Raw genomic sequence first — 25,382 nt, 5'->3', positions numbered from 1 at the left:
ACCCTGATGAAATTTTAACATTTATTGGATTGGTGCAATCTGGCAACACCCCTAGTCCAGGTGGCTTGCAGATTGAATTCTATAAAAAGTTCTCAGAGCAGGTTATGCCTTAATTCTGGACATGTTCAATTACTCCTTATCCCAGGGATTGTTTCCCTCCGGCCTCACACAGTCTTCTATCTCTTTGATTCTTAAGAAGGACAAAGACCCAACAGTGTGATTCATACCATCCTGTCCTATCTCATTGTTGAACGCAGATGTCAAGCTACCAGCTACGTTGTTGGCGCTGCAGCTGGAGCCTTGCCTCCCAAATATAATCTGATGATCAGACAGGCTTTGCGAAGGGTTGGCAACTGTCGGCCAATATACATCGCCTGTTAAATGTTGTCCGTCTTGCTTTTAAGCCAGTTTTTTTTTAAAACCCTTTAATAAGACTGAAAAAAATGGGGGCACAGTGGTTAGCACTGCTGCCTCACAGCGCTGAGGTCCCATGTTCGATCCCGGCCCCCGGGTCACTGTCCATGTGGAGTTTGCACATTCTCCCCGTGTCTGCAGGTGTCTCACCCCCACAACCCAAAGATGTGCAGGGTAGGTGATTTGGCCACGGTAAATTGCCCCTTAATTGGGAAAACATAATTGGGTACTCTTTTAAAAAAAAAACTTTTTTAATTAGGACTGAAAATAATGACGCAGGAAAGCTGGCAACGGTATAGACTTGTATTTGAGGCAACTGCTGGGTTTATTTTCTGGGCAGTGAAAGTCCACTAGCCACACAGAAAACAATTGGGGGCTGACCCAATTAACAGCAACAATCACTGGGAAATGGTCCAAGCAATCCGGATCGGTGTCCGAGTCAATACAAAGCGGTTGATTTGGGAAGTCGCCTGATTCTCAAGAGAAAACTTTCAGGTCTCCAGGCAACATTTTTACTCTGGCAAATATTTAAAAACCTTTTCTAAAAACGAGACCGCAATTATTTGTTACAATGACCTGATGGACAAAGAGAGGTAGCGGAATTCAAAAGTCTGTCCGAATAAGTAATTGTTTCTGTCACAGTTGATAAGAATCTGGGAGAAAAAAACCCACATCTCAGTGGCATATACATAATGTCAAGAAAGTGACCCAAACCAGAGGCGGATTTACAATGAAATGCACCGTGCCTAGGCACAGAGCCCCAACAATGGGGAGATCCCTCACCAGCTGCGTCTGTGGTCACCAGAGCCTGTTAATTCTGCATAGCAGGCAATGCATAGAATCATGGAATTTACAGTGCAGGAGGAGGCCACTCGGCCCATCGAGTCTACACCAGTCCTTGAAAAAGCAACCTACTTAAGCGCATGCCTCCACTCCATCCCCATGACCCAGTAACCCCACCTAACCTAACCTTTTGGACACTAAGGGGCAATTTATAATGGCCAATCCTGCACATCTTTGGACTGTGGGAGGAAACCGGAGCACACGGAGAAAACCCACGCAGACAGAGCGGCATCAGACTGTGACTGGTTCAAGTCCCCTTGCAGCAGGAAAACAGACGGTCTGAGAATTGAGGCCCATGTGGGTGAGGACCGAGAGGCAACTAGACGAGGAGGGTGAGGGGCAGAGCAGAAGATCCGGTGTTTTACGATGTTGCGAAAAAAGGCGCTACCACCAGGTTCCTCAATACAGGACTGAGGGCCGGCAAGTCAGCAACAGCGAGGTGCAAGGCGAAAGGCACGAGCCAAGGTGAACCAGTCGGTCAGCAGTGAGGGAGCAGGCGAGGGGCGGCTTGACGCCCAGGGCTGAGAGGGGCATGGCAGTCAGCGAGGCGAGGTGTCAGCGTGAGGTGAGCCAGTTAGGGTCAAGAGGGGCAAGGATAGAAATTAAGGTGAGGCTGGGACCCACAAAAGCGTAAATGTAGCTCTGACACAAACATATATTTCCTCATTGAATACAGAATATCTTGAAGAAATAAGTAAATCATTTATCTCCAATAGTATGTCAATAAATTTACGCACCACCTTTCTAATTATTGTGTCTGTACATGCCGGGCTGGAATTAAGTTAGCTGTAGTTAATAGTCTAAACTATATGGTCCTTTTAATCTTCACAAATCTAGTTTCCCCTCCAACAAAACTTGTAGAACAAGCAGTCACAAGCAAGAACCAGATTTCCCCGGAACACTTTTTCATTGGCACTCACAACACCGCAATTCCTGGAGATTAAACTGCATCAACCTTAAAGAAAATTCTATTGACCACTCACAATGACAAGAAAGCAGCTCACCAGAATCTTTCGAGGGTAATTAGGGGTGGGCAATAAATGCTGGCCTTGCCAGCGATGCCCACTTAAGATAAGTTACCATTTTCACAATATTATTTTCTTATCCGACCCTTAAAGTTACACAATGTGCAGAGTGGACAGGGCAAGCCCTTAATCCATCTCATTGCTCCAAAAAACAATTCAAATTCATATTGAACCCCAATTCATGGTCTCGACGAGAGACGAACAAGATCCAAGCTCACAACAAAAGGCATTGCACCTTATCTTGGGCTCAATCTGACCTTTGATCTTAGCCAAATGGCCGAGACATGATGTTAACTTTTCAAAACCTAGGTACGTCTTAATGTTGGAACAAAAATGTAGACCAGACTGATTTAAAATAAAACTGATTGACGTTTTCCACGCCCCACCCCCCTCCTCTTTTGCAGCAGATGATATTTTAAAATACATAACTTTGCAAGGGCTACACCTTCTTGCACCAGTTAACTCCAGTCATGGATTGGATCGTCAAAAGGATCCTCACCACCTGCATCAGGCTCTGAAAATGTAATCTGGCGACATCTCATTTTGAGCTGTTCAAATCCCATATCTGCTAATCAAACAGAGGACTTCATTCACAGTGCATTAGGTAAGAAGTGCATTTGTGGATAAACAGCTGTTGATTTAGTTAATTCCCCTCCCCACCCACCCAAGATCTGCCAAATCTTTCCTACCGCCACCCCGCCCAGTTTACAGTCACAAACCTACTACGTATATCCTTCAGGGTCACCCAAGCCGGAATAGCTCAGTTGGGAGAGCGTTAGACTGAAGATCTAAAGGTCCCTGGTTCAATCCGGGATTCGGTAGCCCACGGGGTGCTGTGATTCCTGGTCATCCATCAAGTCGCCCAGCCTTTCGCCTCACATTCTCATCCCTCGACTTTCAGCACGCTGAAACCTTCACACACCTTGCCTTCAGGGTCACCCATACACGTCTACTTCAGTATACCGAGAAAACAGCTGTACGAACAAACTCCGACTTACCCAGCTGACAATGGAGAAAAAGGAGAAGGCGATGGATGCCCGGGCACTGTCTGCCCCTATGGTTGGAATGGTTTTTGTGTATACCCACTGATTGGTGAGGAAACAAAAGCCAACAAACCACAAGAACGTCCAGAAACCTAGAAAAACAAAACACTGGTTAAACTGCTGCAAGCAATTACTCAAAAAACTAGTGCTTTAGGAAAAAAAATACAGTTTTAAGGGATTTATATTTGTATTGGTAAACATTAGAAATAAGGTATAGTTTGAAGCGGGTTTAATGTAATGTTTCTGTGCCTGGAAGAGTAAAACCTATAGTTAGATTCATGCTGGACAAAGCTATTTGCATGAGTGGGGGTTGGTTAAGTTCCAAGATTGTTTCTATTGTGCTTACAGAGGATTATGGAAAGAAGAATTTTTAAAAAGGCATAAACAAGTGAGTGTTGCTGAGCAACTAGGCCTTGTTAGGTAGAAAAGATTATAGTTTAGCTAATTTGATTGAGTTGGAAATAGGTTGAGAGAGAGAGAAGGCAGCTCTCAGCTCTATTGGAAGCAGTTGTTTTTTTAAATATAAATTTAGAGTACCCAATTATTTATTTTCCCAATTAACGATAATTTAGCATGGCCAATCCACCTAACCTGCACATCTGTGGGTTGTGGGGGTGAAACCCACGCAGACACAGGGAGAATCATAGAACTTACAGTGCAGGAGGCCATTCAGCCCACTGAGTCTGCACTGGCCCTTGGGACGTGCACCCTACCCAAGCCCACACCTCTACCATCCCCCCAAACCCAGTAACCCCACCTTATCCTTTTTTGGACACTAAAGGCAATTTATAATGGCCAACCCACCTAACCTGCACATCTTTGGGCTGTGGGAAGAAACCGGAGCACCCGGAGGAAACCCATGCAGACACGGGGAGGACATGCAGACTCCGCACAGACAGTGACGCAAGTGGGAATCGAATTTGGGACCCTGGTGCTGTGAAGCAACAGTGCTAACCACTGTGCTACCATGCAGACACAGAATGTGCAAACTCCACACGAACAGTGACCCAAATCCGGGATTCGAACTCGGGTCCTCCGCGCCGTAGTCCCATTGCTAACCACTGCACCATGTGCCGTCCCTAGAAGCAGTTTTGTAAAGCTAAAGAGGGGAAACCTCTCTCAGCTTTGTTAGAAGAAAAGCCATACACAGAGTAATGGTTAGTTTAAGTGTAAGAAAACAAGTGCAGCTCATTAAAGAAACCAGAGAAATGAAGAGAAGTAATAATAATAATAATAATAATTATTATTATTATTATTAATAATAAAGAAACGATAGATCAAGAGAAGTTTTGAAGATATCTGAAGGTAAGGTGCTAGGACAGAGTAAAGTTCAGTAAAGACACCGAGCCAAAAATGTATCTGAAGTGATTTTCAGGTTTTGAGATTCTATTACAGCTTTTGCAATGGAAGTTGAAATCACTATGGAAATCTGTGGCTGGATCTCAGAGTTTGTGTAAAAGCAGTTAAGACAGAGGAAACCTAAAAAAAGGGGTGGTGTAAAATCCTGGACTGGATTCACTGTTAAAAGTGGAGCAGAAGCTTTGTTTTAAAGTGTCATTTGGAAAACCTGGTCAGGATTTTGGAATGCAAACCACTGAGGGAAAGCATGGTTATTATGAGAAAATATCAAGTGTGTTTTGGGGAGTAAGTTTTGAAACTCTCACCTGGCATTCATCTGGGCAGGTTGGGGGGGGGGGGGGGGGGGGGAAAGAAGATCCAGATGAGAAATGCACAAATGCTATCTTGGGTTCAGAGAGGGTGTGTATTTACCCAGTCATCTTGTATGTTTAAAACAGACTGTGTTAATGAGACCATTGTAACTTAAGATGTACTTTGTAATCAATATTAATCCTGAAATCTGAACTGTAATTGTTAAGCTAACTAGGAAGTAAAGGAGCATTGTATTATAATCCAATTTTTTCATAATTAATAATAAAAAATTCTTGTTGTTTAAACTCCCTCGAGAGCAAGAACATCCTTCCTCAAATAAGGAGACCAAAACTGCACACAATATTCCAGGTGTGGCCTCACCAAGGCCCTGTATAATTGCCGCAAGACATCCCTGATTCTGTACTCAAATCCTTTTGCGATGAAGGTCAACATAACCATTTGCCTTTTTTACCGCCTGATGTGTCTGCATGTTTACTTTAAGTGACTGATGTACGAGCACACCCAAGTCTTGTTGCACATTCCCCTCTCCTAATTTATGGCCATTCAGATAATAGTCTGCCTTCACGTCTTTGGGACCAAAGCGGATAACCTCGCATTTATCCAAATTATACGGCATCTGCCATTCATTTGCCCCTCACGCAACCTGTCCATATCACACTGCATCCTCCTCTCTGCATCCTCCTCACAGCTCACCCTCCCCCCAACTTAGGGTAATTTGCAACATGATGTATTTTTTTCCTTTGCGCCGTTTTGTAGGATACACAAGTAACACTGATAATCAGAGACGATTAACTAATAACCAACCTTATTGCTTCCTCCAGCTACTACTCAAAACCCTATGTTGCCTGGGCAATTAGCAAAGATCAAGGGTCAAACCTGCCTGTCTGATCACAAGGCAATGAATTTATTATTCAGGAGGCGACAACGTTTGGAAGTAATTTGGGTAGTTTTAGGAGGGATGTTGGCAAGCAGGCCATGAAAAACTGCCCACTTAAAATGTATCAACTATCTACCCACCTCCCTGCAGAAGCCCAAACCCTGGGGCTTGGATTTTCCTTCAGTCACGGGCTTACCAACTTCTTCCCAGTCTTGAGCACTGGGAGAGTTCCAGCTCGCATTAAGGTATTCAGTATGCGAGAGACAGACGGATGGGTTCTGGGAATGTGGGACAACAAGACCAAAACTGCACCACAATAACCAAAGTCAGATGATATAAAAAACAACTAATGGCAAAAGCAAGAGAAAAAAATACATTTCAGCATCTGATGCATTGTATATTCTTATATCTTTGAGTTGAGAACTTCTTTAAAAAAAAATATCATGGGTGCAGGGGAATATTTACAAAGACATTTGATGCGGAGGTCAGAATCAGACATATCCAGCATCATTTTTTTTAAATTTAGAGTAGACAATTATTTTTTCCCCCCAATTAAGGGGCAATTTAGTGTGCCCAATCCACCTACCCTGCACATCTTTGGGTTGTGAGGGCGAGACCCACGCAAACAAGGGGGAGAATGTGCAAACTCCACATGGACAGTGATCCAGAGCCGGGATTGAACCTGGGAGCTTGGCACCATAAGGCAGCAATGTTAACCACTGTGCCACCGCGCTGCCCCCATATCCAGCATCATGGCTATGGGCATTGGTCAATGGAGAAAAGATGGTGGGGTAAACTGCCCCAGCAGTGTCACACTAATTATACATTCAGCAAAAAAAAATTTAATCCCACCATAGGGGAGGTGAAGAATAAACCATTCTTCGTGCAGATAACGGAGAAAAAAGAGAATAGATAAGTAAAATATTTGAATCATATATGGAATATTGCTCTTCGAGCAACAAAAATATAAAGGTAGACTGCGAATTAACACCACTGAGGATACGAGATGCATATTTCATGTGCCTGCCTCCACTTCCCTTGTCAATAGGTTTCCTCTCTTCTCCTGAAGACTATACCCGACCCTGTAGCACATTTAGCAAAGGGCTAAATCCCTGGCTATGAAAGCAGACCAAGGCTAGGCCAGCAGCACGGTTCAATTGCCATACCCGCCTCCCCGAACAGGCGCCGGAATGTGGCAACTAGGGGCTTTTCACAGTAACTTCATTTGAAGCCTACTTGTGACAATAAGCGATTTTCATTTCATTTCACATACCCACAGGTACCAGCTAATACCTTAGCCAAGTAGCCACACATCATGGGCATAACTAGTCACAAGAGCTGAGGGAGGGGGAAGAAAAAAAAGAATGGAATCCAATGCTCAGTATAGTCCTCCTCATCCCTCCTCCAAGGGCAGAGCCAGGCATTGTGTAGCAGCACCCTGACCAATATCAATAACCAGAGAAGAGACATAAAGGTTAAGAACTGGGTGTTTATTAAATAGCTGCAATGATGTCAGAATGTGGGTGGAGCTGGGCTGTCTGTCTTTCACTTTCGATTTTGAGCAGGCAGCTACAGTGTGTTTTAGTTTAGTTGAGAGAGCTGGATAGCTGCAGGAAAAGCAAACAGCTGTATAAGGATCTCCCTGCAATCTAAAGACTATCTCCAGATCATTTGGGTGATTTCAAAGTGATAACTGCTCTCAGTAGAGAATTTAAACCTGATCTCGGAGTTAAAAAGGGTCTTTTGTCTTATGGATGTTGCAAGCAAAGATTAAGGGCTACTCGTAGAATATTGTATCTGTGGGGATGATTGGTGTTGATAGTTGTTAAGATGTTTACTGTGGGTTTATAAAATGTTAACTGGTTTCATAAATAAACATTGTTTTAATTTAAAAGTACTTTAACTCTCTGATGCACCACACCTGTGTGCTCCCCATAACCACAATCTATTAAAAGTTGTGGGTCAGGTGAACTCCATGATACACTTTGGGGTTCTCCAAACCCTGGCCCATAACACTATCGCTTTCCATGTTAGTTACAAGCAAACCATACACCGCACCAACCAACCATAATTCATCTGGGACAGTTGGGTTCCAGGGTTTTGCTCATAAGCAGCTCATAAAAAGTTATCCAAGGCCTTATTAAACTTTGAATAACAAATGATAATGTCGTATTACTAATCCTTCAGCGTGGAACAATAGGAGGCAGTCCTGGGTACGAACATTGTGAAGTCTGACCTGGTCTAGGGAACAGTGTCACTGAAAGGTTTCCCTATTGGTCACAGCCCACATTTGATTGCAGTCTGTATACCTGAAATTCCAAGGTCAGCCATTACGATGTGCTTGCGCTGGTTAACATTGCTGATCTGAGGAAAATAGACATCAAGAGCGAAGAAGACTATGCAGATGAAGAACGCAATCACCCCAATTCCCACACCGTAGTGACAGGCATCCACATTTTGATTGAAGACGCATTTCAGTTCTGAAGTATGAAGCGAATTCATATAACCCTCACTGGTGATGCAGCCAAACACAATTATTGAGAAGATCTGGAAAAAATAAATAAATAAATAACTACATAAATAAATAAATAACACAAGGAAGAAAAGCTGACATTGCTGTAGGTCACCCATGATCTCGGGATGTCCGAAGGATTTCACAGCACATGGACTCACAATAGGGATGAAAAATGGTGGCAGCATCTCCAATCAGAATGTCACATTGATAAACGGACATGGCTCAACATAAATCCCTGTGACACACACTGCTTCAGGGGTTCTTCACCAACAATGCATTTCCACAGTAACCATTTAATACCAAATCAATCTGTAGGGCTCCCGAATGAGTTCCCCAGTTCTGGAAGTCCTTAACATTGTGGTCCTGCACTCTCCCATCCTCAGTATGGTCTGTACAGCTCCCTTAGATACAGTTCGGACAAATGATGGTTGACTTTGATCAGATGGTCAATACACAGATTTTGGAATTAAAATGTTCATATTATACACGCCTTAGTCAGTGAATCTATTTCAATTAAAACAGTAACGTGCCTTTAACAAAATCACATAATATATAAAATAGAGCCATTTCTGGGTAAAGTGTGGCACATGTTTAACATCCCATCTTTTCATAGATTTCATAGAATTTACAGTGCAGAAGGAGGCCATTCGGCCCATCGAGTCTGCACCGTCTCCTGGAAAGAGCACCCTACCCAAGGTTAACACCCCCACCCTATCCCCATAACCCAGTAACCCCACCCAACAGTAAGGGCAATTTTTGACGCCACGGGCAATTTATCATGGCCAATCCACCTAACCTGCACATCTTTGGACTGTGGGAGGAAACCGGAGCACCCGGAGGAAACCCACGCACACACGGGGAGGATGTGCAAACCCGCACAAACAGTGACCCAAGCCGGAATCGAACCTGGGACCCTGGAGCTGTGAAGCGATTGTGCTATCCACAATGCTACCGTGATATTCTTATAGAATCATAGAACTCTGACAATGCAGAAGGAGGCCATTCTGCCCATTGAGTCTGCACTGACCTGCCTACCTCGGCCCATGTCCCCAAGCTTTCCCCGTAACCCCATCTAAGTTTTTGGACACTAAGGGGCAATTTATCATGGCCAATCCACCTAACCTGCGCATCTTTGGACTGTGGGAGGAAACCGGAGCACCCGGAGGAAACCCACTCAGACACAGGGAGAACGTACAAACTCCACAGTCATTCAATGCCGGAATTGAACCCAGGTCCCTGGCTCTGCGAGGCTGCAGTGTTAACCACTGTGCCACCCCTCCATATGACTTCAGAGCACGAGGAGGCCATTCAACCCATCATGCCTGCGCCGCCATTCGATAAGGTAATGGCTGATCTTAATTCCACTTTACTGTCTGCCCCCTCCCCCCACCCCCCCTGACTCCTTTCTCTATCGAAAATGTGTCCAACTGTGCCTTGAATACATTTGATGACACAGCCTTCGCTGTTCTCTGGGGAAGCAAACCTCTGGGAAAGAGAATTCCACAGACTAAAAACCCATCGAGAGAAAAGATTTCTCCTCATCTCCATCTTAATCAACAGACCACTTATTCTTAAACTGTGGCCCCGGTTCTAGTCTTGTCCACCAGTGGCAACATCCACCCCTATCAAATCCTTTCAGGATCTTGTGAGAGAATAAGATCCCCTCCCATTCTTCGAAATTCCAGTGAGTATAGGCCCAACCTCTCCACATAAAAAGTCCCTCATCCTCGGAGCAGGTCGAGTCAATCTTCTCTGAACTGCTAACACAATCATATATTTTGAAATAAAGAGACCAAAACTGTACACAGTTGCTTTTGCTCATGATTTTCACACGGCACCAGCATCTACAAAAGCATTAGTAGCAGGAATGGAAGTGACATCAAGGTACCAGCTCTGCCCTGCCACTCTCCATGTTTGGAAAGACAATCTGCAGTAGTACCCATCTCCATGCTGGAGGAATGGTCACGACCAGACTGCTATAACTATGGGCTCCATCCCACCAATGAGATTCATTTTATTAAAAAAACAAAAAAGGGAGAAGAAAGGGAAAATACTTGGAACAAAGTAACAACTGTTATATACCTCTAAAAGGAACTCACTTGATAATATACAGCATTCATTGAGGAAAATATTCTTTTCAAACCTGCACAATGGATAGCTCCAAAAGCATTGTTATAATTGCATGAAATACTCTGACTAACTGGACAGTTTGAAACAGCTCAAGATTCTTAACTGGGGCATCATTTACTAATTGGCAAGTTACATAAAGATTGGGCTCCAATTCCTTTACAATCTTTTTGAAAACATTTTTTCCCCCAATGAAGGGGCAATGCGGCATAGTCAATTCACCTACTCTGCGCATCTTTTTGGGTTGTGGGGGTGGGACCCACGCAGACAGAGGGAGAATGTGCAAATTCCACACGGACAGTGACCCGGGGCTGGGATTGGACCCGGGACCTCAGCGCCGTGAGGCAGCAGTGCTAACCACTGCACCGCCGTGCCGTTCCCAATTCCTTTGGAATCTAACAACATTGCTGGAATACAATTCTAATTCTATTAGAGCTGACTGAAACTTGTGATAATGCCTCAAAGTCCTCGTACAACAAGAGATCAGGATATTTCAATTTTGAGACAGTAATGTGCATTATTATTTGATGCATTATTTTTTTTTTTATAAATTTAGAGTACCCAATTCAATTTTTCCAATTAAGGGGAAATTTAGCGTGTTCAATCCACCTACCTTGCACATCTTTGGGTTGTGGGGGTGAAACCCACGCAAACACGGGGAGAATGTGCAAACTCCACACGGACAGTGACCCAGGGCCGGGATCGAACCTGGGACCTCAGCGCCGTCAGACTGCAGTGCTACCACTGCGCCACCATGCTGCCCTTTGATGCATTATTTAACCTGACAGTGAAAACAGTGTCATTAAGCAAAGCTTCCTCCAGATCTATGATATGATCTGATGCCCAAAGATTACAGTCTATTATTCATCACTGAGCAGTGGTGAAGCAAATGGACAATCGGCTGGGGGGCATGATTGCAGCTCAATGTTTCAAGGAGATAGTGAGTCGATAGCAGTTTTTTTTGTTTGTGTCCAATATATTTTACACTGACACAGTAAGCTGCCAACTCTGGTGTTAGATTCATCTCCACAGCTTTCACCACATGCTCTCTTACCAGCGACTGCACATCCCAGTCGAACAGACTTTTTCTCCTATTTTTAAAATCACTAATATATATTTTTAAAATCTGTTTGCCAAGTTGGGGCAGCACGGTAGCACAGTGGTTAGCAGTGTTGCCTCAGCACCAACAATTTAGATTCCTGTCTGGGCCACTGTCTGTGCGGAATCTGCTCGTCCTCCCCGTGTCTGCGTGGGTTTCCTCCGGGTGCTCCGGTTTCCTCCCACAAGTCCCGAAAGACGGGCTGTTAGATAATTTAGACATTCTGAATTCTCTTTCTGTGTACCCAAACGGGCGCCGGAGTCTGGAGACTAGGGGATTTTCACAGTAACTTCATTGTAGTGTTAACGTAAGCCTACTTGTGACAATAAAGTTTATTATTATTACTACATGCAAGAGGTCGGCCTTCAACCAGGATCTCGGGTTTGTGTCACATTACATGTAACCCCCACCATACTGCCCATGTTTGCAGAAGAATCCTCCTAACTGTCCTGGCTTGAGACAATTCACACCTCGATTACCTGCGATTATCCCTGACTCCACGCACACTGTTCCTGTAAATACTTATATTCAAATCTGTAATTATCTTGTAATTGTGTCTCCTATATATGCTGTGATTGTGAACCTGCCTCCACTTCACCCGATGATGTAGTGCGCTCCGAAAGTTTGTGATTTCAAACAAACCTAGACATAGACATAGAACAGTACAGCACAGAACAGGCCCTTCGGCCCTCGATGTTGTGCCGAGCAATGATCACCCTACTCAAACCCACGTATCCACCCTATACCCGTAACCCAACAACCCCCCCCCCCCCTTAACCTTACTTTTTAGGACACTAAGGGCAATTTAGCATGGCCAATCCACCTAACCCGCACATCTTTGGACTGTGGGAGGAAACCGGAGCACCCGGAGGAAACCCACGCACACACGGGGAGGACGTGCAGACTCCGCACAGACAGTGACCCAGCCGGGAACCGAACCTGGGACCCTGGAGCTGTGAAGCATTTACGCTAACCACCATGCTACCGTGCTGCCACCTGTTGGACTTTAACCTGGTGTTGTGAGACTTCTTACTGTGCCCACCCCAGTCCAGCGCCGGCACCTCCACATCATTACTTTAAAAATGAGCGCAAAGAAAATGAAAACAACAATATTTTTAATAGCCCATCGATTTTACTCCTGGATTTATCGGAGCTGCATCTTAAGAGATCAATCTCAAATTCCTGCAGGTTCCAGGCCAAGCTTGGGGATTGGCAACCCTACTGACACAAACCTCGATTTGAATTTGAACAACATACACTCCACATGATATCTCCCAGTATCTGTTTACACAGCGCTGCCAGCACTTTCTTATTGACTGTTTATCGTGACATGTAGAAACACACATGATGCTTGCATTCCAATAACATTGAACACAGGCTATATATAATTATTTGGATGCAAGGAAACTGAACCCTTGACCCAATCTCCAGTAAGTCGCCTTTACTGTAAAGAAGCCTCCAGAACCATAATATTGAAGGAAAAGACAACTGGACTGGTGTGTATAATTCTCTGTTTTGGTCCTCTTCCACATGCTGTGCGATGTTCCAGTGTTATTAAATGAGGGAGATGCCGTTTTGAACAATAGCAGCTACTATGAATGGGGACTTCGGAGTGGGGTGGAACATGAACAATTAAGGCATCAAAACTACTTTTGGGACATTATGTGGCACACACTAAAAGCAACATAGCTTATCAGGCAAAATCAGAACAGCTGATCTGAAGTTAAATGGCAACCTTGCCTCAGCAGTACCCTTGGGCTTCCGAATGAAGATTCTATACTCAAGTCCCAGTCCGGAGACCTGAGCAGATAATTTAGACTGGCATTCCCAGTGTAATATTGAGGGACTGCAACGTGTCAAAGAACAAAGAGCAGTAAAGCACAGGAACAGGCCCTCCGGCCCTCCAAGCCTGTGCCGATCACATGTCCTATCTCGACCAACCGCCTATATCCTTCTATACCCTGTCTGTTCATGTGTCTATCTAGATACGTCTTAAAGGTTGCTAACGTATCTGCCTCAACCACCTCACTTGGCAGTGCATTCCAGGCCACTATCGATGTAAAAAACCTGCCCCACTCATCTCCACTGAACCCTTCCCCCCTCACCTTGAACTTGTGCCCCCTTGTAATTGTCATTTCCGCCCTGGGAAAAAGCCTCCAACTGTTCACCCTATCTATAATCCTCATAATTTTATAAACTTTTATCAGGTCGCCCCCTCAGCCTCCGTATTTCTAGGGGGAACAATCCCAGTTTATTCAACCTCTCCTCATAGCTAATACCCTCCATACCGGGCAACACGCTGGTAAACCTTTTCTGTACTCTCTCCAAAGCCTCCACGTCCTTCAAGTAATGTGGTGACCAGAATTGGACACAGTATTCCAAATGTGGCCTAGCCAATGTTCTATATAACTAACATAATTTGCAAACTTTTATACTCTATGCCTTCCGATGAAGGCATGCATGCCATATGCTTTCTTTACCACCATTTCCACCAGATGTGAACTATTAAACCGAGATTCCATCTTCCCTCTCAAAACCATTCAAGGGTGGTCGGGAGAAGCTCTTCCAGTGTATCCTGGCTTACAAAGTGACCATGATAATAATAATCTTCATCAGTGTCACAAGTGGGCTTACATTAACACTGCAATGAAGTTACTGTGAAAATCCCCTAGTCGCCACCCTCCGGCGCCTGTTCAGGTACAGAGGGAGAATCCAATTCACCCAACAAGCACGTCTTTCGGGACTTGTGGGAGGAAACTGGAGCACCCGGAAGAAACCCACGCAGACACGGGAAGAACATGCAGACTCCACACAGGCAGTGACTTAAGCCGGAATCGAACCTGGGACCTTGGCGCTGTGAAGCAACAGTGCTAACCACTGTGGTACCCTCATGTTTTGCTACATTGCACCACTTCAAAAATACTCCATTGGATGTGAAGCACTTTCGGATATCCGGAGTTCATGACATATCCAAGTTCTTTCTTCCTTATTTCTCATGGGAGAAGGGTAGGGAGACCTGGGGCGAAATTCTCCGACCCCCGCAGGGTCGGAGAATCGCCCGGGGCCACCGAAAACCCCACCCCCGCTGTGGCAGAAATTCTCCACCACCCTGGAATTGGCGGGGACGGGAACCACGCCCCACCGATCGGCGTGCCCTCCGCGCCAATCGGCGAGCCCCCTGCGGCGATTATTCGGCCCACGATGGGCTGAAGTCCCGCCGCTGGGAGGCCTCTCCCGCCGCCGTGGTTTGAACCACCTCTGGTGGCGGGGGGGGGGGGGGATCGGCGGCACGAGCGGTGCCCCACAGTGGCCAGGCCCGCGATCAGGGCCCACCGATCGGCCGGCGGGCCAGTGCCGCGGGGGCACACTTTTTCTTCCGCCGCCGCCAAGGCCTCCACCATGGCGGAGGCGGAAGAGAATCCCCCAGCGCGCATGCGCCGGTAGTGACGTCAGCAGCAGCTGACGAACCGGCGAAGGCCTTTCGGCCAGTCCCGGCGCCGGGCGGCAAAGGCCGTTGTTGCCAGTTTTGGCACCAGTTGGTGTGGTGCCAACCACTCCGGCGCGGGCCTAGCCCCTCAATGTAAGGGCTTGGCCCCTAAAGGTGCGGAGAATTCAGCACCTTTGGGGAGGCCCGACGCCGGAGTGGTTGGTGCCACTCCGCTACGCCGGGACCCCCCGCCCCGCCGGGTAGGGGAGAATCCCGCCCCTGGTTTCTGCTTATGCAGTCTAAATTTGACTTCCATTGTAATGTGTTGTCCCACTGAATCCACCACATGTAATTTGTGGACCAAAATACATTTTATCCTTGGAACCTTCATTGGAAATTTGCAAAAACCTTTTTTCCCAAACAAATTAACAATTTGCATTCCGATCGTGCTCTTCATGTGTTTTTTTTTTCTTTTTAAAATTTAGAATATGCAATTTTTTCCCCCCCAATTAAGGGCCAATTTAGCGTGGCCAATCCACCTAGCCTGCACATCTTTGGGTTATGGGGGCGAGACCCACCCAGGCACAGGATGAATGTGCAAACTCCACATGGGCAGTGACCCAGGGCCAGGACCTCGGTGCCATGAGGCATCAGTGCTAGCCACTACACCACCGTGCTCCCCCAATGTGCTCTTCATGTGTAAGATGACATACAAGCATACAAAACAGGAGCAGAAATAGGCCATTCAGCCCCTCATGCCTGCTATTCACTTATCAAGAGAGGGGAGGACTGAAGAAAATCAGGACAGGGAAGTTCAGCCTGGAGAGCCGAAGACATATTTGAAGAAAGGGCTCTTGTGTTTTTTAATTCAGAGTACCCAATTCATTTTTTTTCCAATTAAGGGGCAATTTAGCATGGCCAATCCGCCTACCAACACATCTTAGGGTTGTGGGGGCAAAACCCACGCAAACACGGAGAGAATGTGCAAACTCCACACGGACAGTGACCCAGAGCCGGGATCGAACCTGGGACCTCGGCGCCGTGAGAAAGCAGTGCTAACCATTACGCCACCGTGCTGCCCTAAGAAAGGACTGTTTGATGTGTATTTTGAAAGCAGGAAGTGAACTGACCAGATAGAAGGAACTGATCAGGGAGCTCCTGAGTGCTGGAGCAAAGTGGTTAATGAGTAGCAATCAGTGATAGTGTGAAGGGAGCAACAGTTAAAGAGATCTAGTGGTAAAGGAGCGTAAAATGCAAATGGAGACTTATCGCACAGACTAGTTTGTTATGCCCATGTCTGGCCCTTGCCTCACGACAGATAATAGTCAATACAATTCTGGTCGCCACATTATGGGATTGCACTGGGAATGGGTACAGAGGAGATTCACCAGGGTGTTGCCTGGGATGGAACATTTAAATTATGAAAAAAGGGTTGGATCGGCTTGCGTTGTTTTCACTGGACCAGAGGGGCTTTAACTGAGGGGCGACCTGATCGAGGTGTACAAGATTATGAGGGGAATGGATAGGGCCAATAGGGAGCAGCTAGTTGAAGGGTCAGTTAACAGGGGACACAGGTTCAAGGTGAGGGGCAGGAGGTTTTTTGGGGGGGGGGGGGGGGGGGGGGGGGGTGTACCCAGAGGGTAGTGACGGTCTGGAATTCTGCTTGGGAGGGTGGTAGAGCACAGTTGCCTCATATCCTTGAAAAAAATACCTGGATCAGCAGTTGGCACATCATAACATTCAAGGCTATGGGCCAAGTGCTGGCAACTGGGATTAGGTGTTTTTCATGCGTTCAGTGCACTCGATGAGCCATATTGTCCTTTTTGCACCGTATTATTCTGTGATTCTGTACTTCACAGGAACATCGGACAGATCAAAACTTGATTCTGAGCGATAAGTATTCAAAATCTTGATCAAAGAATTAGCTTATAAAAAGGAGCTTCTTAAAGCCATGTTGGAAAGACAGAAATTTTTAAGGGGAGAATTCCAGAGCCTTGGGTCCTGAAGGCATGGCAAGCAATGAAAATCAGAGATGCACAAGAGGCCAGACGGAGGAATACAGAAATTGTGGAGGTGTATGGGGTAAAGGAAGTTACAGAGTTAGGGTGGAGGAAAAGACCTGGAGATCAAGAACCTTTCCTGTTTATTTCCTTTGTTGCCACGTCTTTTCTTTTCATCCGTGGACCCAGAATTGGGTTGTGCCTTTAAGCGGAAGATTCAAAGTTGAAACAGCCTGCTTGCCAGGACACTGTGTCCCCAGGTTTTGGATTTTGGAAAGGAGAAACCAGACTCTTCAGCACCAAGTAGATCTTAGGAACCAGCTTTGGAGGACTGGCAACCTGTGGGTTGGCTAGGGACAGTGTTCTGCCTGACAACAGTCAGTGATCGGTTCCTGTGTGATGCTTTCTGAGAGAACCTAGCAGAAGTGCTTGGACCTTGGAACTGAAAGGAACTCTCTCCTTGAACTGCTCTGTTGTCCTGAAAGCAGCGAGTGCTCAGCACATCCTTTATGTAAACTCGAGATGATGCTGAGTCTGTGCAGAAAGTAGACAACCTGGCCAGAAAAAAAAACATCAAGCCGAGAAGGAGGTATCATCAAAACGAAAGCCTGAACTTCAGAAAGACATTGACTGGAAGTCATCCCAATCCTTTTATTTTTATTGATATTGTAGTGTGTTACTGAGGGGGGGGGGGGGGGGGGGGGGGGGGGGGAAGAGAAGAGAAAGGGGTAGTAGACGGTCGGTTACATTTTCGGTGTTTAATTATAATACTGTACATCATAAAACGTGACTTGTGTTAAAGTTACAAACCTGGTGCCTGTAGTTATTTGGGCTCAAGCGAAGGCCTGGGGTATTTTAAATAAAATCTAATTTCACCTGTGTTATGGCTCCAGGTCAAGTGGGGTTGGAATTGACTGTGTGTTGATCCAGGGTGCCGTGCACTCTCCGGGGTCATATAGAAAATGGCTAAATATTGGAGCATTACTAGTTGTGGACCAGCCTCCCAACATGAATCACCACCTTCAGCAGTGAAAAGGAAAAAAAATAATAGGTTAAAAAAAATGGGTGAGTTTTCCTGCCACCATGTTGCCAACAGGAGATAGACATCATGCCCTTTCTAAAAGTAACTGCATTACACGGAATAGAGAAGAAAAGATACAATCGCACACTCAGCTGTTTTAAGACACCTTACAACATGAACAAGCAACAAAATATAGAACTTGACAATGCAATTGTGTAACAAAAGAGGTGGATCATTGTGGCAAAACAGCGCAGTAGGGAGAATTGATTACCACAGAAAACACTTCCTGTTCTTACCACTACCTCTCAATGAGATCCAAGTGGTTTCAGAAGTGGAGAAAAGCTCCAACTGCCATACGGTATCATATTGCGGGAATCACAACTGGAAACTTTCCTTTTTTAAAAATAAATTTAGAGTACCCAATTCATTTTTTCCAATTAAGGGGCAATTTAGTGTGACCAATCCACCTACCCTGCACATCTTTGGGTTGTGGGGGGTGAAACCCACGCAGACACGGGGAGAATGTGCAAACTCCACACGGACAGTGACCCAGAGCTGGGATCGAACCTGGGACCTCAGCACCGTGAGGCAGCAGGGCTAACCCACTGCGCCACCGTGCTGCCCGACTGGAAACTTTCCTGATGGCTTAGGTTGCCAATTTCAGTTCACACATGAGTTCAGTTTCCACTTAGCGCAACATCACAAAAGTGAAATTCAATTATCACATTAATTGAGATGGAGGCTGCGTTTGAACAGAAAAGAGTTCACTCAAAAGGCACATCATGTACACAAGTCAACAATATTTTTCTCAGGTGATTGGGGGGAGGAGGGGAAGAAAGTGAAAGGGGGCGGGAGAAAGAGTGGTGGTAAAAGGACTCCAGGGTTGTCCTATAAATGGTGGGATGGCCTACATCTTCCGTTACTTTGCTTCCACACAATAATAATCTTTATTAATGTCACAAGTAGGCTTACATTAACACTGCAGTGAAGTTACTGTGAAAAGCCCCTAGTCGCCACATTCTGGTGCATGTTCCTTTCAGAACTCTGGGTCAGGCGACAATGTCAGTTACCCTGCAGCGTTTCCTCATTTCGCAAACTAGCCAACACCATGAGCTACGTCAGTAATATGGCTCTTCGTAAATTAACAACGGTACTATTTATTAAATATGGTGGGCATCAGTTTCAAACCAACCACTTTCTCAGTTGAAGTTCAGTTTAATAAGGAAATTAACCCAAGGACCAGAACAAGATTAGGGATTTACAATAGTGAGGCAGAAACCAGAAGGGGCAAATCATTTCTCCTTAGAGCAGAGACACAAGGATGGGGGGGGGGGGGGGGCGTTAAATTATGTCTACTTTTAACCTTGTTATTCCATTATTTTCCTGCAGGGCTTTTTCCCCCCCCAAACTTTGGCCTCTAACATGAGAGGGAATGAGGGAGGGGTGGAAATCTAAGGACAGACCTCAAAGTCCCCTTGCTTGCTACAAACACTGGACACGGTCTAAACAGAGCACCCAAAAAGGAAAAAAAAGAATCTCTGAAGGAAAAAAAGTGAATGAATAATGCATTGGGAACAAATCTGTCCAAAACGCACAGAGTTGTAAGCACAACTAGTAAGAAATTGACAAGAGTCTGAACAGACTACAGCCAGAATCATTTGGTATTTTGGCATCTGTTAATTTTTTTTAAAATTTAGAGTACCCAATTAATTTTTCCCAATTAAGGGGCAATTTAGCATAACCAATCCACCTAGCCTGCACATCTTTGGGTTGTGGGGGCGAAACCCACGCAATCACGGGGAGAATGTGCAAACTCCACACGGACAGTGACCCGGAGCCAGGATCGAACCTGGGACCTCGGCGCCGTGAGGCTGCAGGGCTAACCACTGCGCCACCATGTTGCCCCTGGTATCTATTAATAATAATCATCTTTATTATTAGTGTCACAAGTAGACTTACATTAACACTGCAATGACACAGTCTCCAAAGTTAACAGAGACAAATCTTGCAGACCAGAGTCTGAAGGGGAAATTGCAGAATGCTGGACAAAAGCAAGCAACAAACACCAGGCAGTAAAAGGCTGGGAACTGTGAAAAGGTGGGTTAAATCTGACATTGTAATAAACTTGAACAAGGTATGCCCATAAAAGGTCATCAATCAGGTCTCATAAAGTCAGTGCAAGGGGGGAAAATTCTGCTCAAAAGTTTACAGTAGGCCAAAACATGCCTCCTAAATGCCATCGATGTAGTTTTTGACTTTATTAACAGCTCGCCACCACCCTAAACAAGAAATGGGCCCTAGCATCCACCCAGCTTAGAGCAGGGGCCTAGGTGGCTACGTCCATCCAGTCACAATCTGTGAAGTAGAGCAGGTCACAGGGCCTCTTTATATAAAAAAAAGCGATTGAACTAGTAAGACAATGCCTGTTGGGAAATTAGTGACAAGACCTGAAGAGCAAAGTAACTTGGATTTTTATTTTATAAAAGAACCTCCCAACCCCACACACACTCACTCACACACACATTTTCGGATACCAGTAAGCAGCAGGAAGGTGTGAAAGGGAAATCAGGCAGAGCTGATTCACTGTACAGGCAGCAGCCATGTTCCTGACACTGATCTGGATTTTAATTCTGGCAGCTCAACAACAAGATCGGGTCGGAGAAAGTTGCTGGAGGAAATCCCCCACCAAAAACACACACACACACACTTGTTAACTAGCCTGGGACAGAATGTCCGAGTGAAGCAGTTCAATTATGCCCCTACCCCACCCCCATTACACAGCAAGATTTCTACTTTCTCTGTTGATGTCGCGTTTGAGGCGAGCTGCTGCTCCCTGGGATTTCCAATTGCCAATCGATGCGGAAGTGGTTGGAGAAATAAGGGAGATTGACCCATTCTGGGTCTGGACGCGCAACAAAACCCCCGCAATCTCCCAACTAAAGTTACATCAATCGCCTCCAACTCTTTTTTAATATTTTTTAAAAAACAGAATTGCAATGAAAGCTGCTCTTTAATCCCCCCCCCCCCGACTTATTCTTGCTGTTACTGAAATTGACAAATAGTGAAATTAATGCCCAGCGGGGGAGCTGCCCAGCCTGACCCACAGCACAAGAGAGTGCAACTCACCCAGCACACTATCCGTGTGATCGTGTGAGGCTGCTGCAGAAAGTTCTGTAAATCAAACGCCCCCCCTGCCTTGGCCGCGCCGTACACGTTGCCAGCTTCCATCTCCTTGCCACGGGGGAGTGAAGACGCTTTGCTGCCGTGGTCTCTGTTCTGGGCGGGGGGATGTTAGAGAGGGGAATGCCTGTAGCCCCGATCACACACTGCAGACTGCCGGAACACGTCAGTCCGCGGAGAGGGAGAGAGTGAAATGAGGCTGGAGCATCATGTGATACCACCTGAACAGAATCAACAGCCAGAGAGGGCAGGGCCAGGATTTGACAAGCAGAACCCACTTAGCCTTCAGTTAATGCTGCCACTGCGCCCGAGCTGGACTCAGAGCTTCCAGTGATCTCCAAGCCCTGAAAGCTGTCACTTAGAATAGAATAGCATCGAATCCCTACACTGCAGAAGGAGGCCATTCGGCCCATTCAGTTTGCACCCTTTCTGAAAGAGTACCCTACCTAAGCCCACTCTCATAATAATCATAATGTAAGTAGGCTTACATTAACACTGCAATGAAGTTACTGTGAAAAGCCCCTCATCGCCACATTCCGGCGTCTGTTCGGGAAAATTCAGATTGTCCAAATTACCTAACAGCACGTCTTTTGGGACTTGTGGGAGGAAACCGGAGCAACCGGAGGAAACCCACGCAGGTGGAAACTCGTGCCCTATCCCAGTAATTCCATCTAACCTGCACATTTTTGGACTATGAGAGGAAACCCACGCAGACACGGGGTGAAAGTGCAAACTCCACACAGTCAGTTGAGTTTGAAATCGAACTCGGGTCCCTGGTGCTGTGAGACAGCAGCGTTAGCCACCGTGCTGCCCTTATTGACGCATCTTCCAAAGACCCTTACACCTCCCCTCTCCCCCTTTTGCCTCAAGCTTCTCAAATACTCCATTTGCGTGCATCAGCATCTTTTTTGACCCGTACAATGTTGTTGAAACCACCCCACCATTTCGTCACACGCTGTAGTAACATTCTGCAGATTTTGAGTGTGCATTTTGTGCTCTTTTTGAAAACAAAATGGACAGTGCACTTCTTAAAGAGTCTTTATTTCTTTGTTACCTCTTTGACAACCCCCCCCCCCCCTTGGAGTTCTTCCCTCCCTTCTCCTCAAGTACCCATCTCCCGCAGAAACATTGGGATGTGAACAGGGTTAAAGGCAATGGGTAAAATGCGAGTAGGTTTAACAAGTGGAACAGAGTCAAAACTGGGCCTGTGATTTAGAAGAGGGGGAATCGCACAGCATAGAAGAGACTTTTTGACCGAATGTAGTTTATGTATATATGTGTAATAATAATAATCTCTATAAGTGTTACAAGTAGGCTTCCATTAACACTGCAATGAAGTTACTGTGAAAAACCCCTAGTTGCCACATTCCGGCTCCTGTTCGGGTACACTGAGCAAGAATTCAGAATGTCCGGGCAGCACGGTGGCGCAATAGGTTAGCCCTGCTGCCTCACGGCGCCGAGGTCCCAGGTTCGATCCCGGCTCTGGGTCACTGTCCATGTGGAGTTTGCACATTCTCCCCGTGTTTGCGTGGCTTTCACCCCCCACAACCCAAAGATGTGCAGGTTAGGTGGATTGACCATGCTAAATTGCCCCTTAATTGGAAAAAATGAATTGGGTACTCAAAATTTATTTTAAAATGAAAAATAAAATTCAGAATGTCCAATTCACCTAACAAGCACATCTTTCAGGACTTGTGGGTGGAAACCGGAGCATCTGGAGGAAACCCACGCAGGCACAGGGAGAACGTGCAGACCCCATGGAGACAATGACCCAAGTGGAAATCAAACCTGGGACTCTGGCGCTGTGAAGCAACAGTGCTACCCAGCTACCCTCAACTCCGTGCCATGTGTTTGTGTCTCCGCTACTCAAGAGTTTGCACATTCTCCCTGTGTTTGCATGGGTTTAACCCCCCACAACCGAAAGATGTGCAGGCTAGGTGGATTGGCCACACTAAATTGCCCCTTAATTGGAAAAAATGAATTGGGTACTTTACATTTTTTTTTAAATGCTGAATAGTCCATTTCACATTCCAACTCTCACTTGTCAATCCAGGGGATAAACTCTAAATATTTGGGACAGTGCAGATTGTGTACAAAGTGCGGATTAGTTGTTTTAATTTACTTTTGGCTGTAGGTTAAAATCTTGTCATTTCCACATATGAATGTATATTATCGTGACCCTTATTCCAATGAACGTTTTGTGCATAACTGTACAATGTTTAATTCGTTGTGAATTTTTAAATCTGTGTTACATCGTGGAGCTTGAAATATATTCAAATGTTTCTAGTCTTTCCATGCATGTAATAAATTAAATATGATAGTGTTTTCCTGTTTTATTAAAATTCACGACTGCCATATCCTAAGTAAGACAGATTTCTTTACAATGTGCCTATTTCAATATTGTACACAGACACCACGTTCTAATAAATTGAATGCTGCTTAAGGTCAACAATGTCTGATTGGATCAAATTATGTTCTGGAACATGATCTACTATTATAACTTTTGCTTGCTATATAATGATGAATAAAGCTATGGGGCGTGATTCACTGATCGCGGGACTAAGTGTCCGCGCCGTCGTGAATGCCATCGCGTTTCACGACGGCGCAAAACGGGCGTGGGGACAACCGATTCTGTCCCCCACAGGGGTCCAGCACGGTGCTGGAGTGGTTCACGCTGCTCCAGCCTTACATCCTGGCGCAGACTGGGGGCGGCGCCAACCCACGCATGCGCAGTGGAGAAGCGCCAACCAACGCATGCGAGGTAGACTCACGGAACGCTCCAGCCCTGACGCAACATGGCGCGGGGGTTCTGGGGCCGGAAGCGCAACAAAGTAGGCCCGGGGTTGGGGGGAAGGCCGGCCCGCCGATCGGTGAGCCCCGATCGTGGGCCAGACCCCATCGGAGGCCCCCCCCCTGGTGAAAGAGCGCTTTGCCCTGCCCCACAGGCCGCCCCCCGACCCTTCGCGCAGAGTTCCTGCCGCCAGCGACCAGGGGCGAACGGCGCCAGCGGGATTCTGCCATATCCGCGCGGCCGCTTGGCCCATCCGGGCCAGAGAAGTGGTTAGCACGGCGCTGAGAGAATCGTGAATCGGAGAATCGTGCGCCGGCGTCAGGGCGGCGTGGCGCGGTTGCGCCGATTCTCCGGCCCAGCGTGGGGCTTGGAGAATCCCGCCCATGATCTGAGCATCCAGTCCTAAGTCTCTGCTTCATCAAGTTTTGTCTTTTGAACATCCAATTTCATGTTTCGAGCCGATGAATTAAAAATCAATATTTGATATAAGCACGGCTTAGTTTATACTAAGTGTGCTGCACAAAACACTAAAGCACTGAAACCTTCCCTTTCGTAAAAGTTTAATTGAACACAAGACTTTAATTATCCTTAAATCAATTTATTATCTTGTTGAAAACATCTCTCTATGCTCTGAACAAAGGCTCTTTTGAGGTGCCTCATCAATTTCCTTCTGAGAGTCAGAATATATGGCATTCACCAATCTCTTGTATCCTGAAATAATTTTGTTAAACATGACTTGCCTTTTATATACCCATGTTGGCTTGGAACAGTTGTTTTACTGTTGTTAAATGTTCTTGAATCGCTTCCTTCATAACATTCCTTAACCTCCTACACGATGCAGATTTAATTTGCTTTCCTCAATTTAATGGCGTTTACTTTTGTTTGACTTCCCTCGCTTGTAGTTAGTTGTCGACGTGGCTCTTTAAACTGCAGCCTGTGCACTATCTCTAGTTCCTATTCATCCCAACATATTACGTCTGACTGTCTCCAATCATTAGTGCTCAGAGGTACTCTGATATATCTCTTAACACTTTCTCAGCCCAAGGCGGGCTATTAAATACCACACACCTGCCCTCCTTCTGGCCTCTTTTTTAAAAAAACTTTTTCAATAAACTGTATTTGTAACACATTTGTGGTAGCATCAGTAAACCACAGTTCCAATTCAGTTTAGTGGCACTGGAGTGACACATGCTGTAGTAATCCACGGGAGGCAGGAGTTCCATCACCACACCAATATTTATTTACAATAATGATATTACAGGAGCAGCTACAAACAGTGCTGCTAACATTCCAGTCAACTTAAGACTGGCTCACAAAGCCTACACAGGTGCATATATGGCCCCCCTCAA

General features: G+C 45.9%; 1 protein-coding gene, 1 non-coding gene and 1 pseudogene across 3 annotated transcripts in view; 1 reads left to right on the top strand and 2 right to left on the bottom strand.

The window, feature by feature from the left end:
- LOC119953243 (synaptogyrin-2-like) overlaps window positions 1-21,451 on the bottom strand; it is a 33,542-nt gene extending 12,091 nt beyond the window's left edge. For both annotated transcript variants that reach the window (XM_038777286.1, XM_038777285.1), the window contains exons 1-3: window positions 21,189-21,451; window positions 8,183-8,420; window positions 3,281-3,417 (exon numbers count right to left, since the gene is read on the bottom strand). In XM_038777286.1, coding sequence (XP_038633214.1) covers window positions 3,281-3,417; window positions 8,183-8,420; window positions 21,189-21,290 — 477 coding nt within the window. In that variant the 5' untranslated portion in view covers window positions 21,291-21,451. The remainder of the gene's footprint in view (window positions 1-3,280; window positions 3,418-8,182; window positions 8,421-21,188) is intronic.
- LOC119953789 lies at window positions 2,371-2,571 on the bottom strand (annotated as a pseudogene).
- Window positions 3,032-3,103, top strand: trnaf-gaa. The gene has a single exon. It is a non-coding gene; the product is annotated as a tRNA-Phe (tRNA).
- Window positions 21,452-25,382: the final 3,931 nt, after the last annotated feature.

This window comes from Scyliorhinus canicula, chromosome 18 (assembly GCF_902713615.1).
Source record: "Scyliorhinus canicula chromosome 18, sScyCan1.1, whole genome shotgun sequence".
In the NCBI taxonomy this organism is placed as follows: Eukaryota; Metazoa; Chordata; class Chondrichthyes; order Carcharhiniformes; family Scyliorhinidae; genus Scyliorhinus; species Scyliorhinus canicula.
The sequence above is the reverse complement of the archived record's forward strand: the minus strand, read 5'-3'. Positions and strand labels throughout refer to the sequence as shown.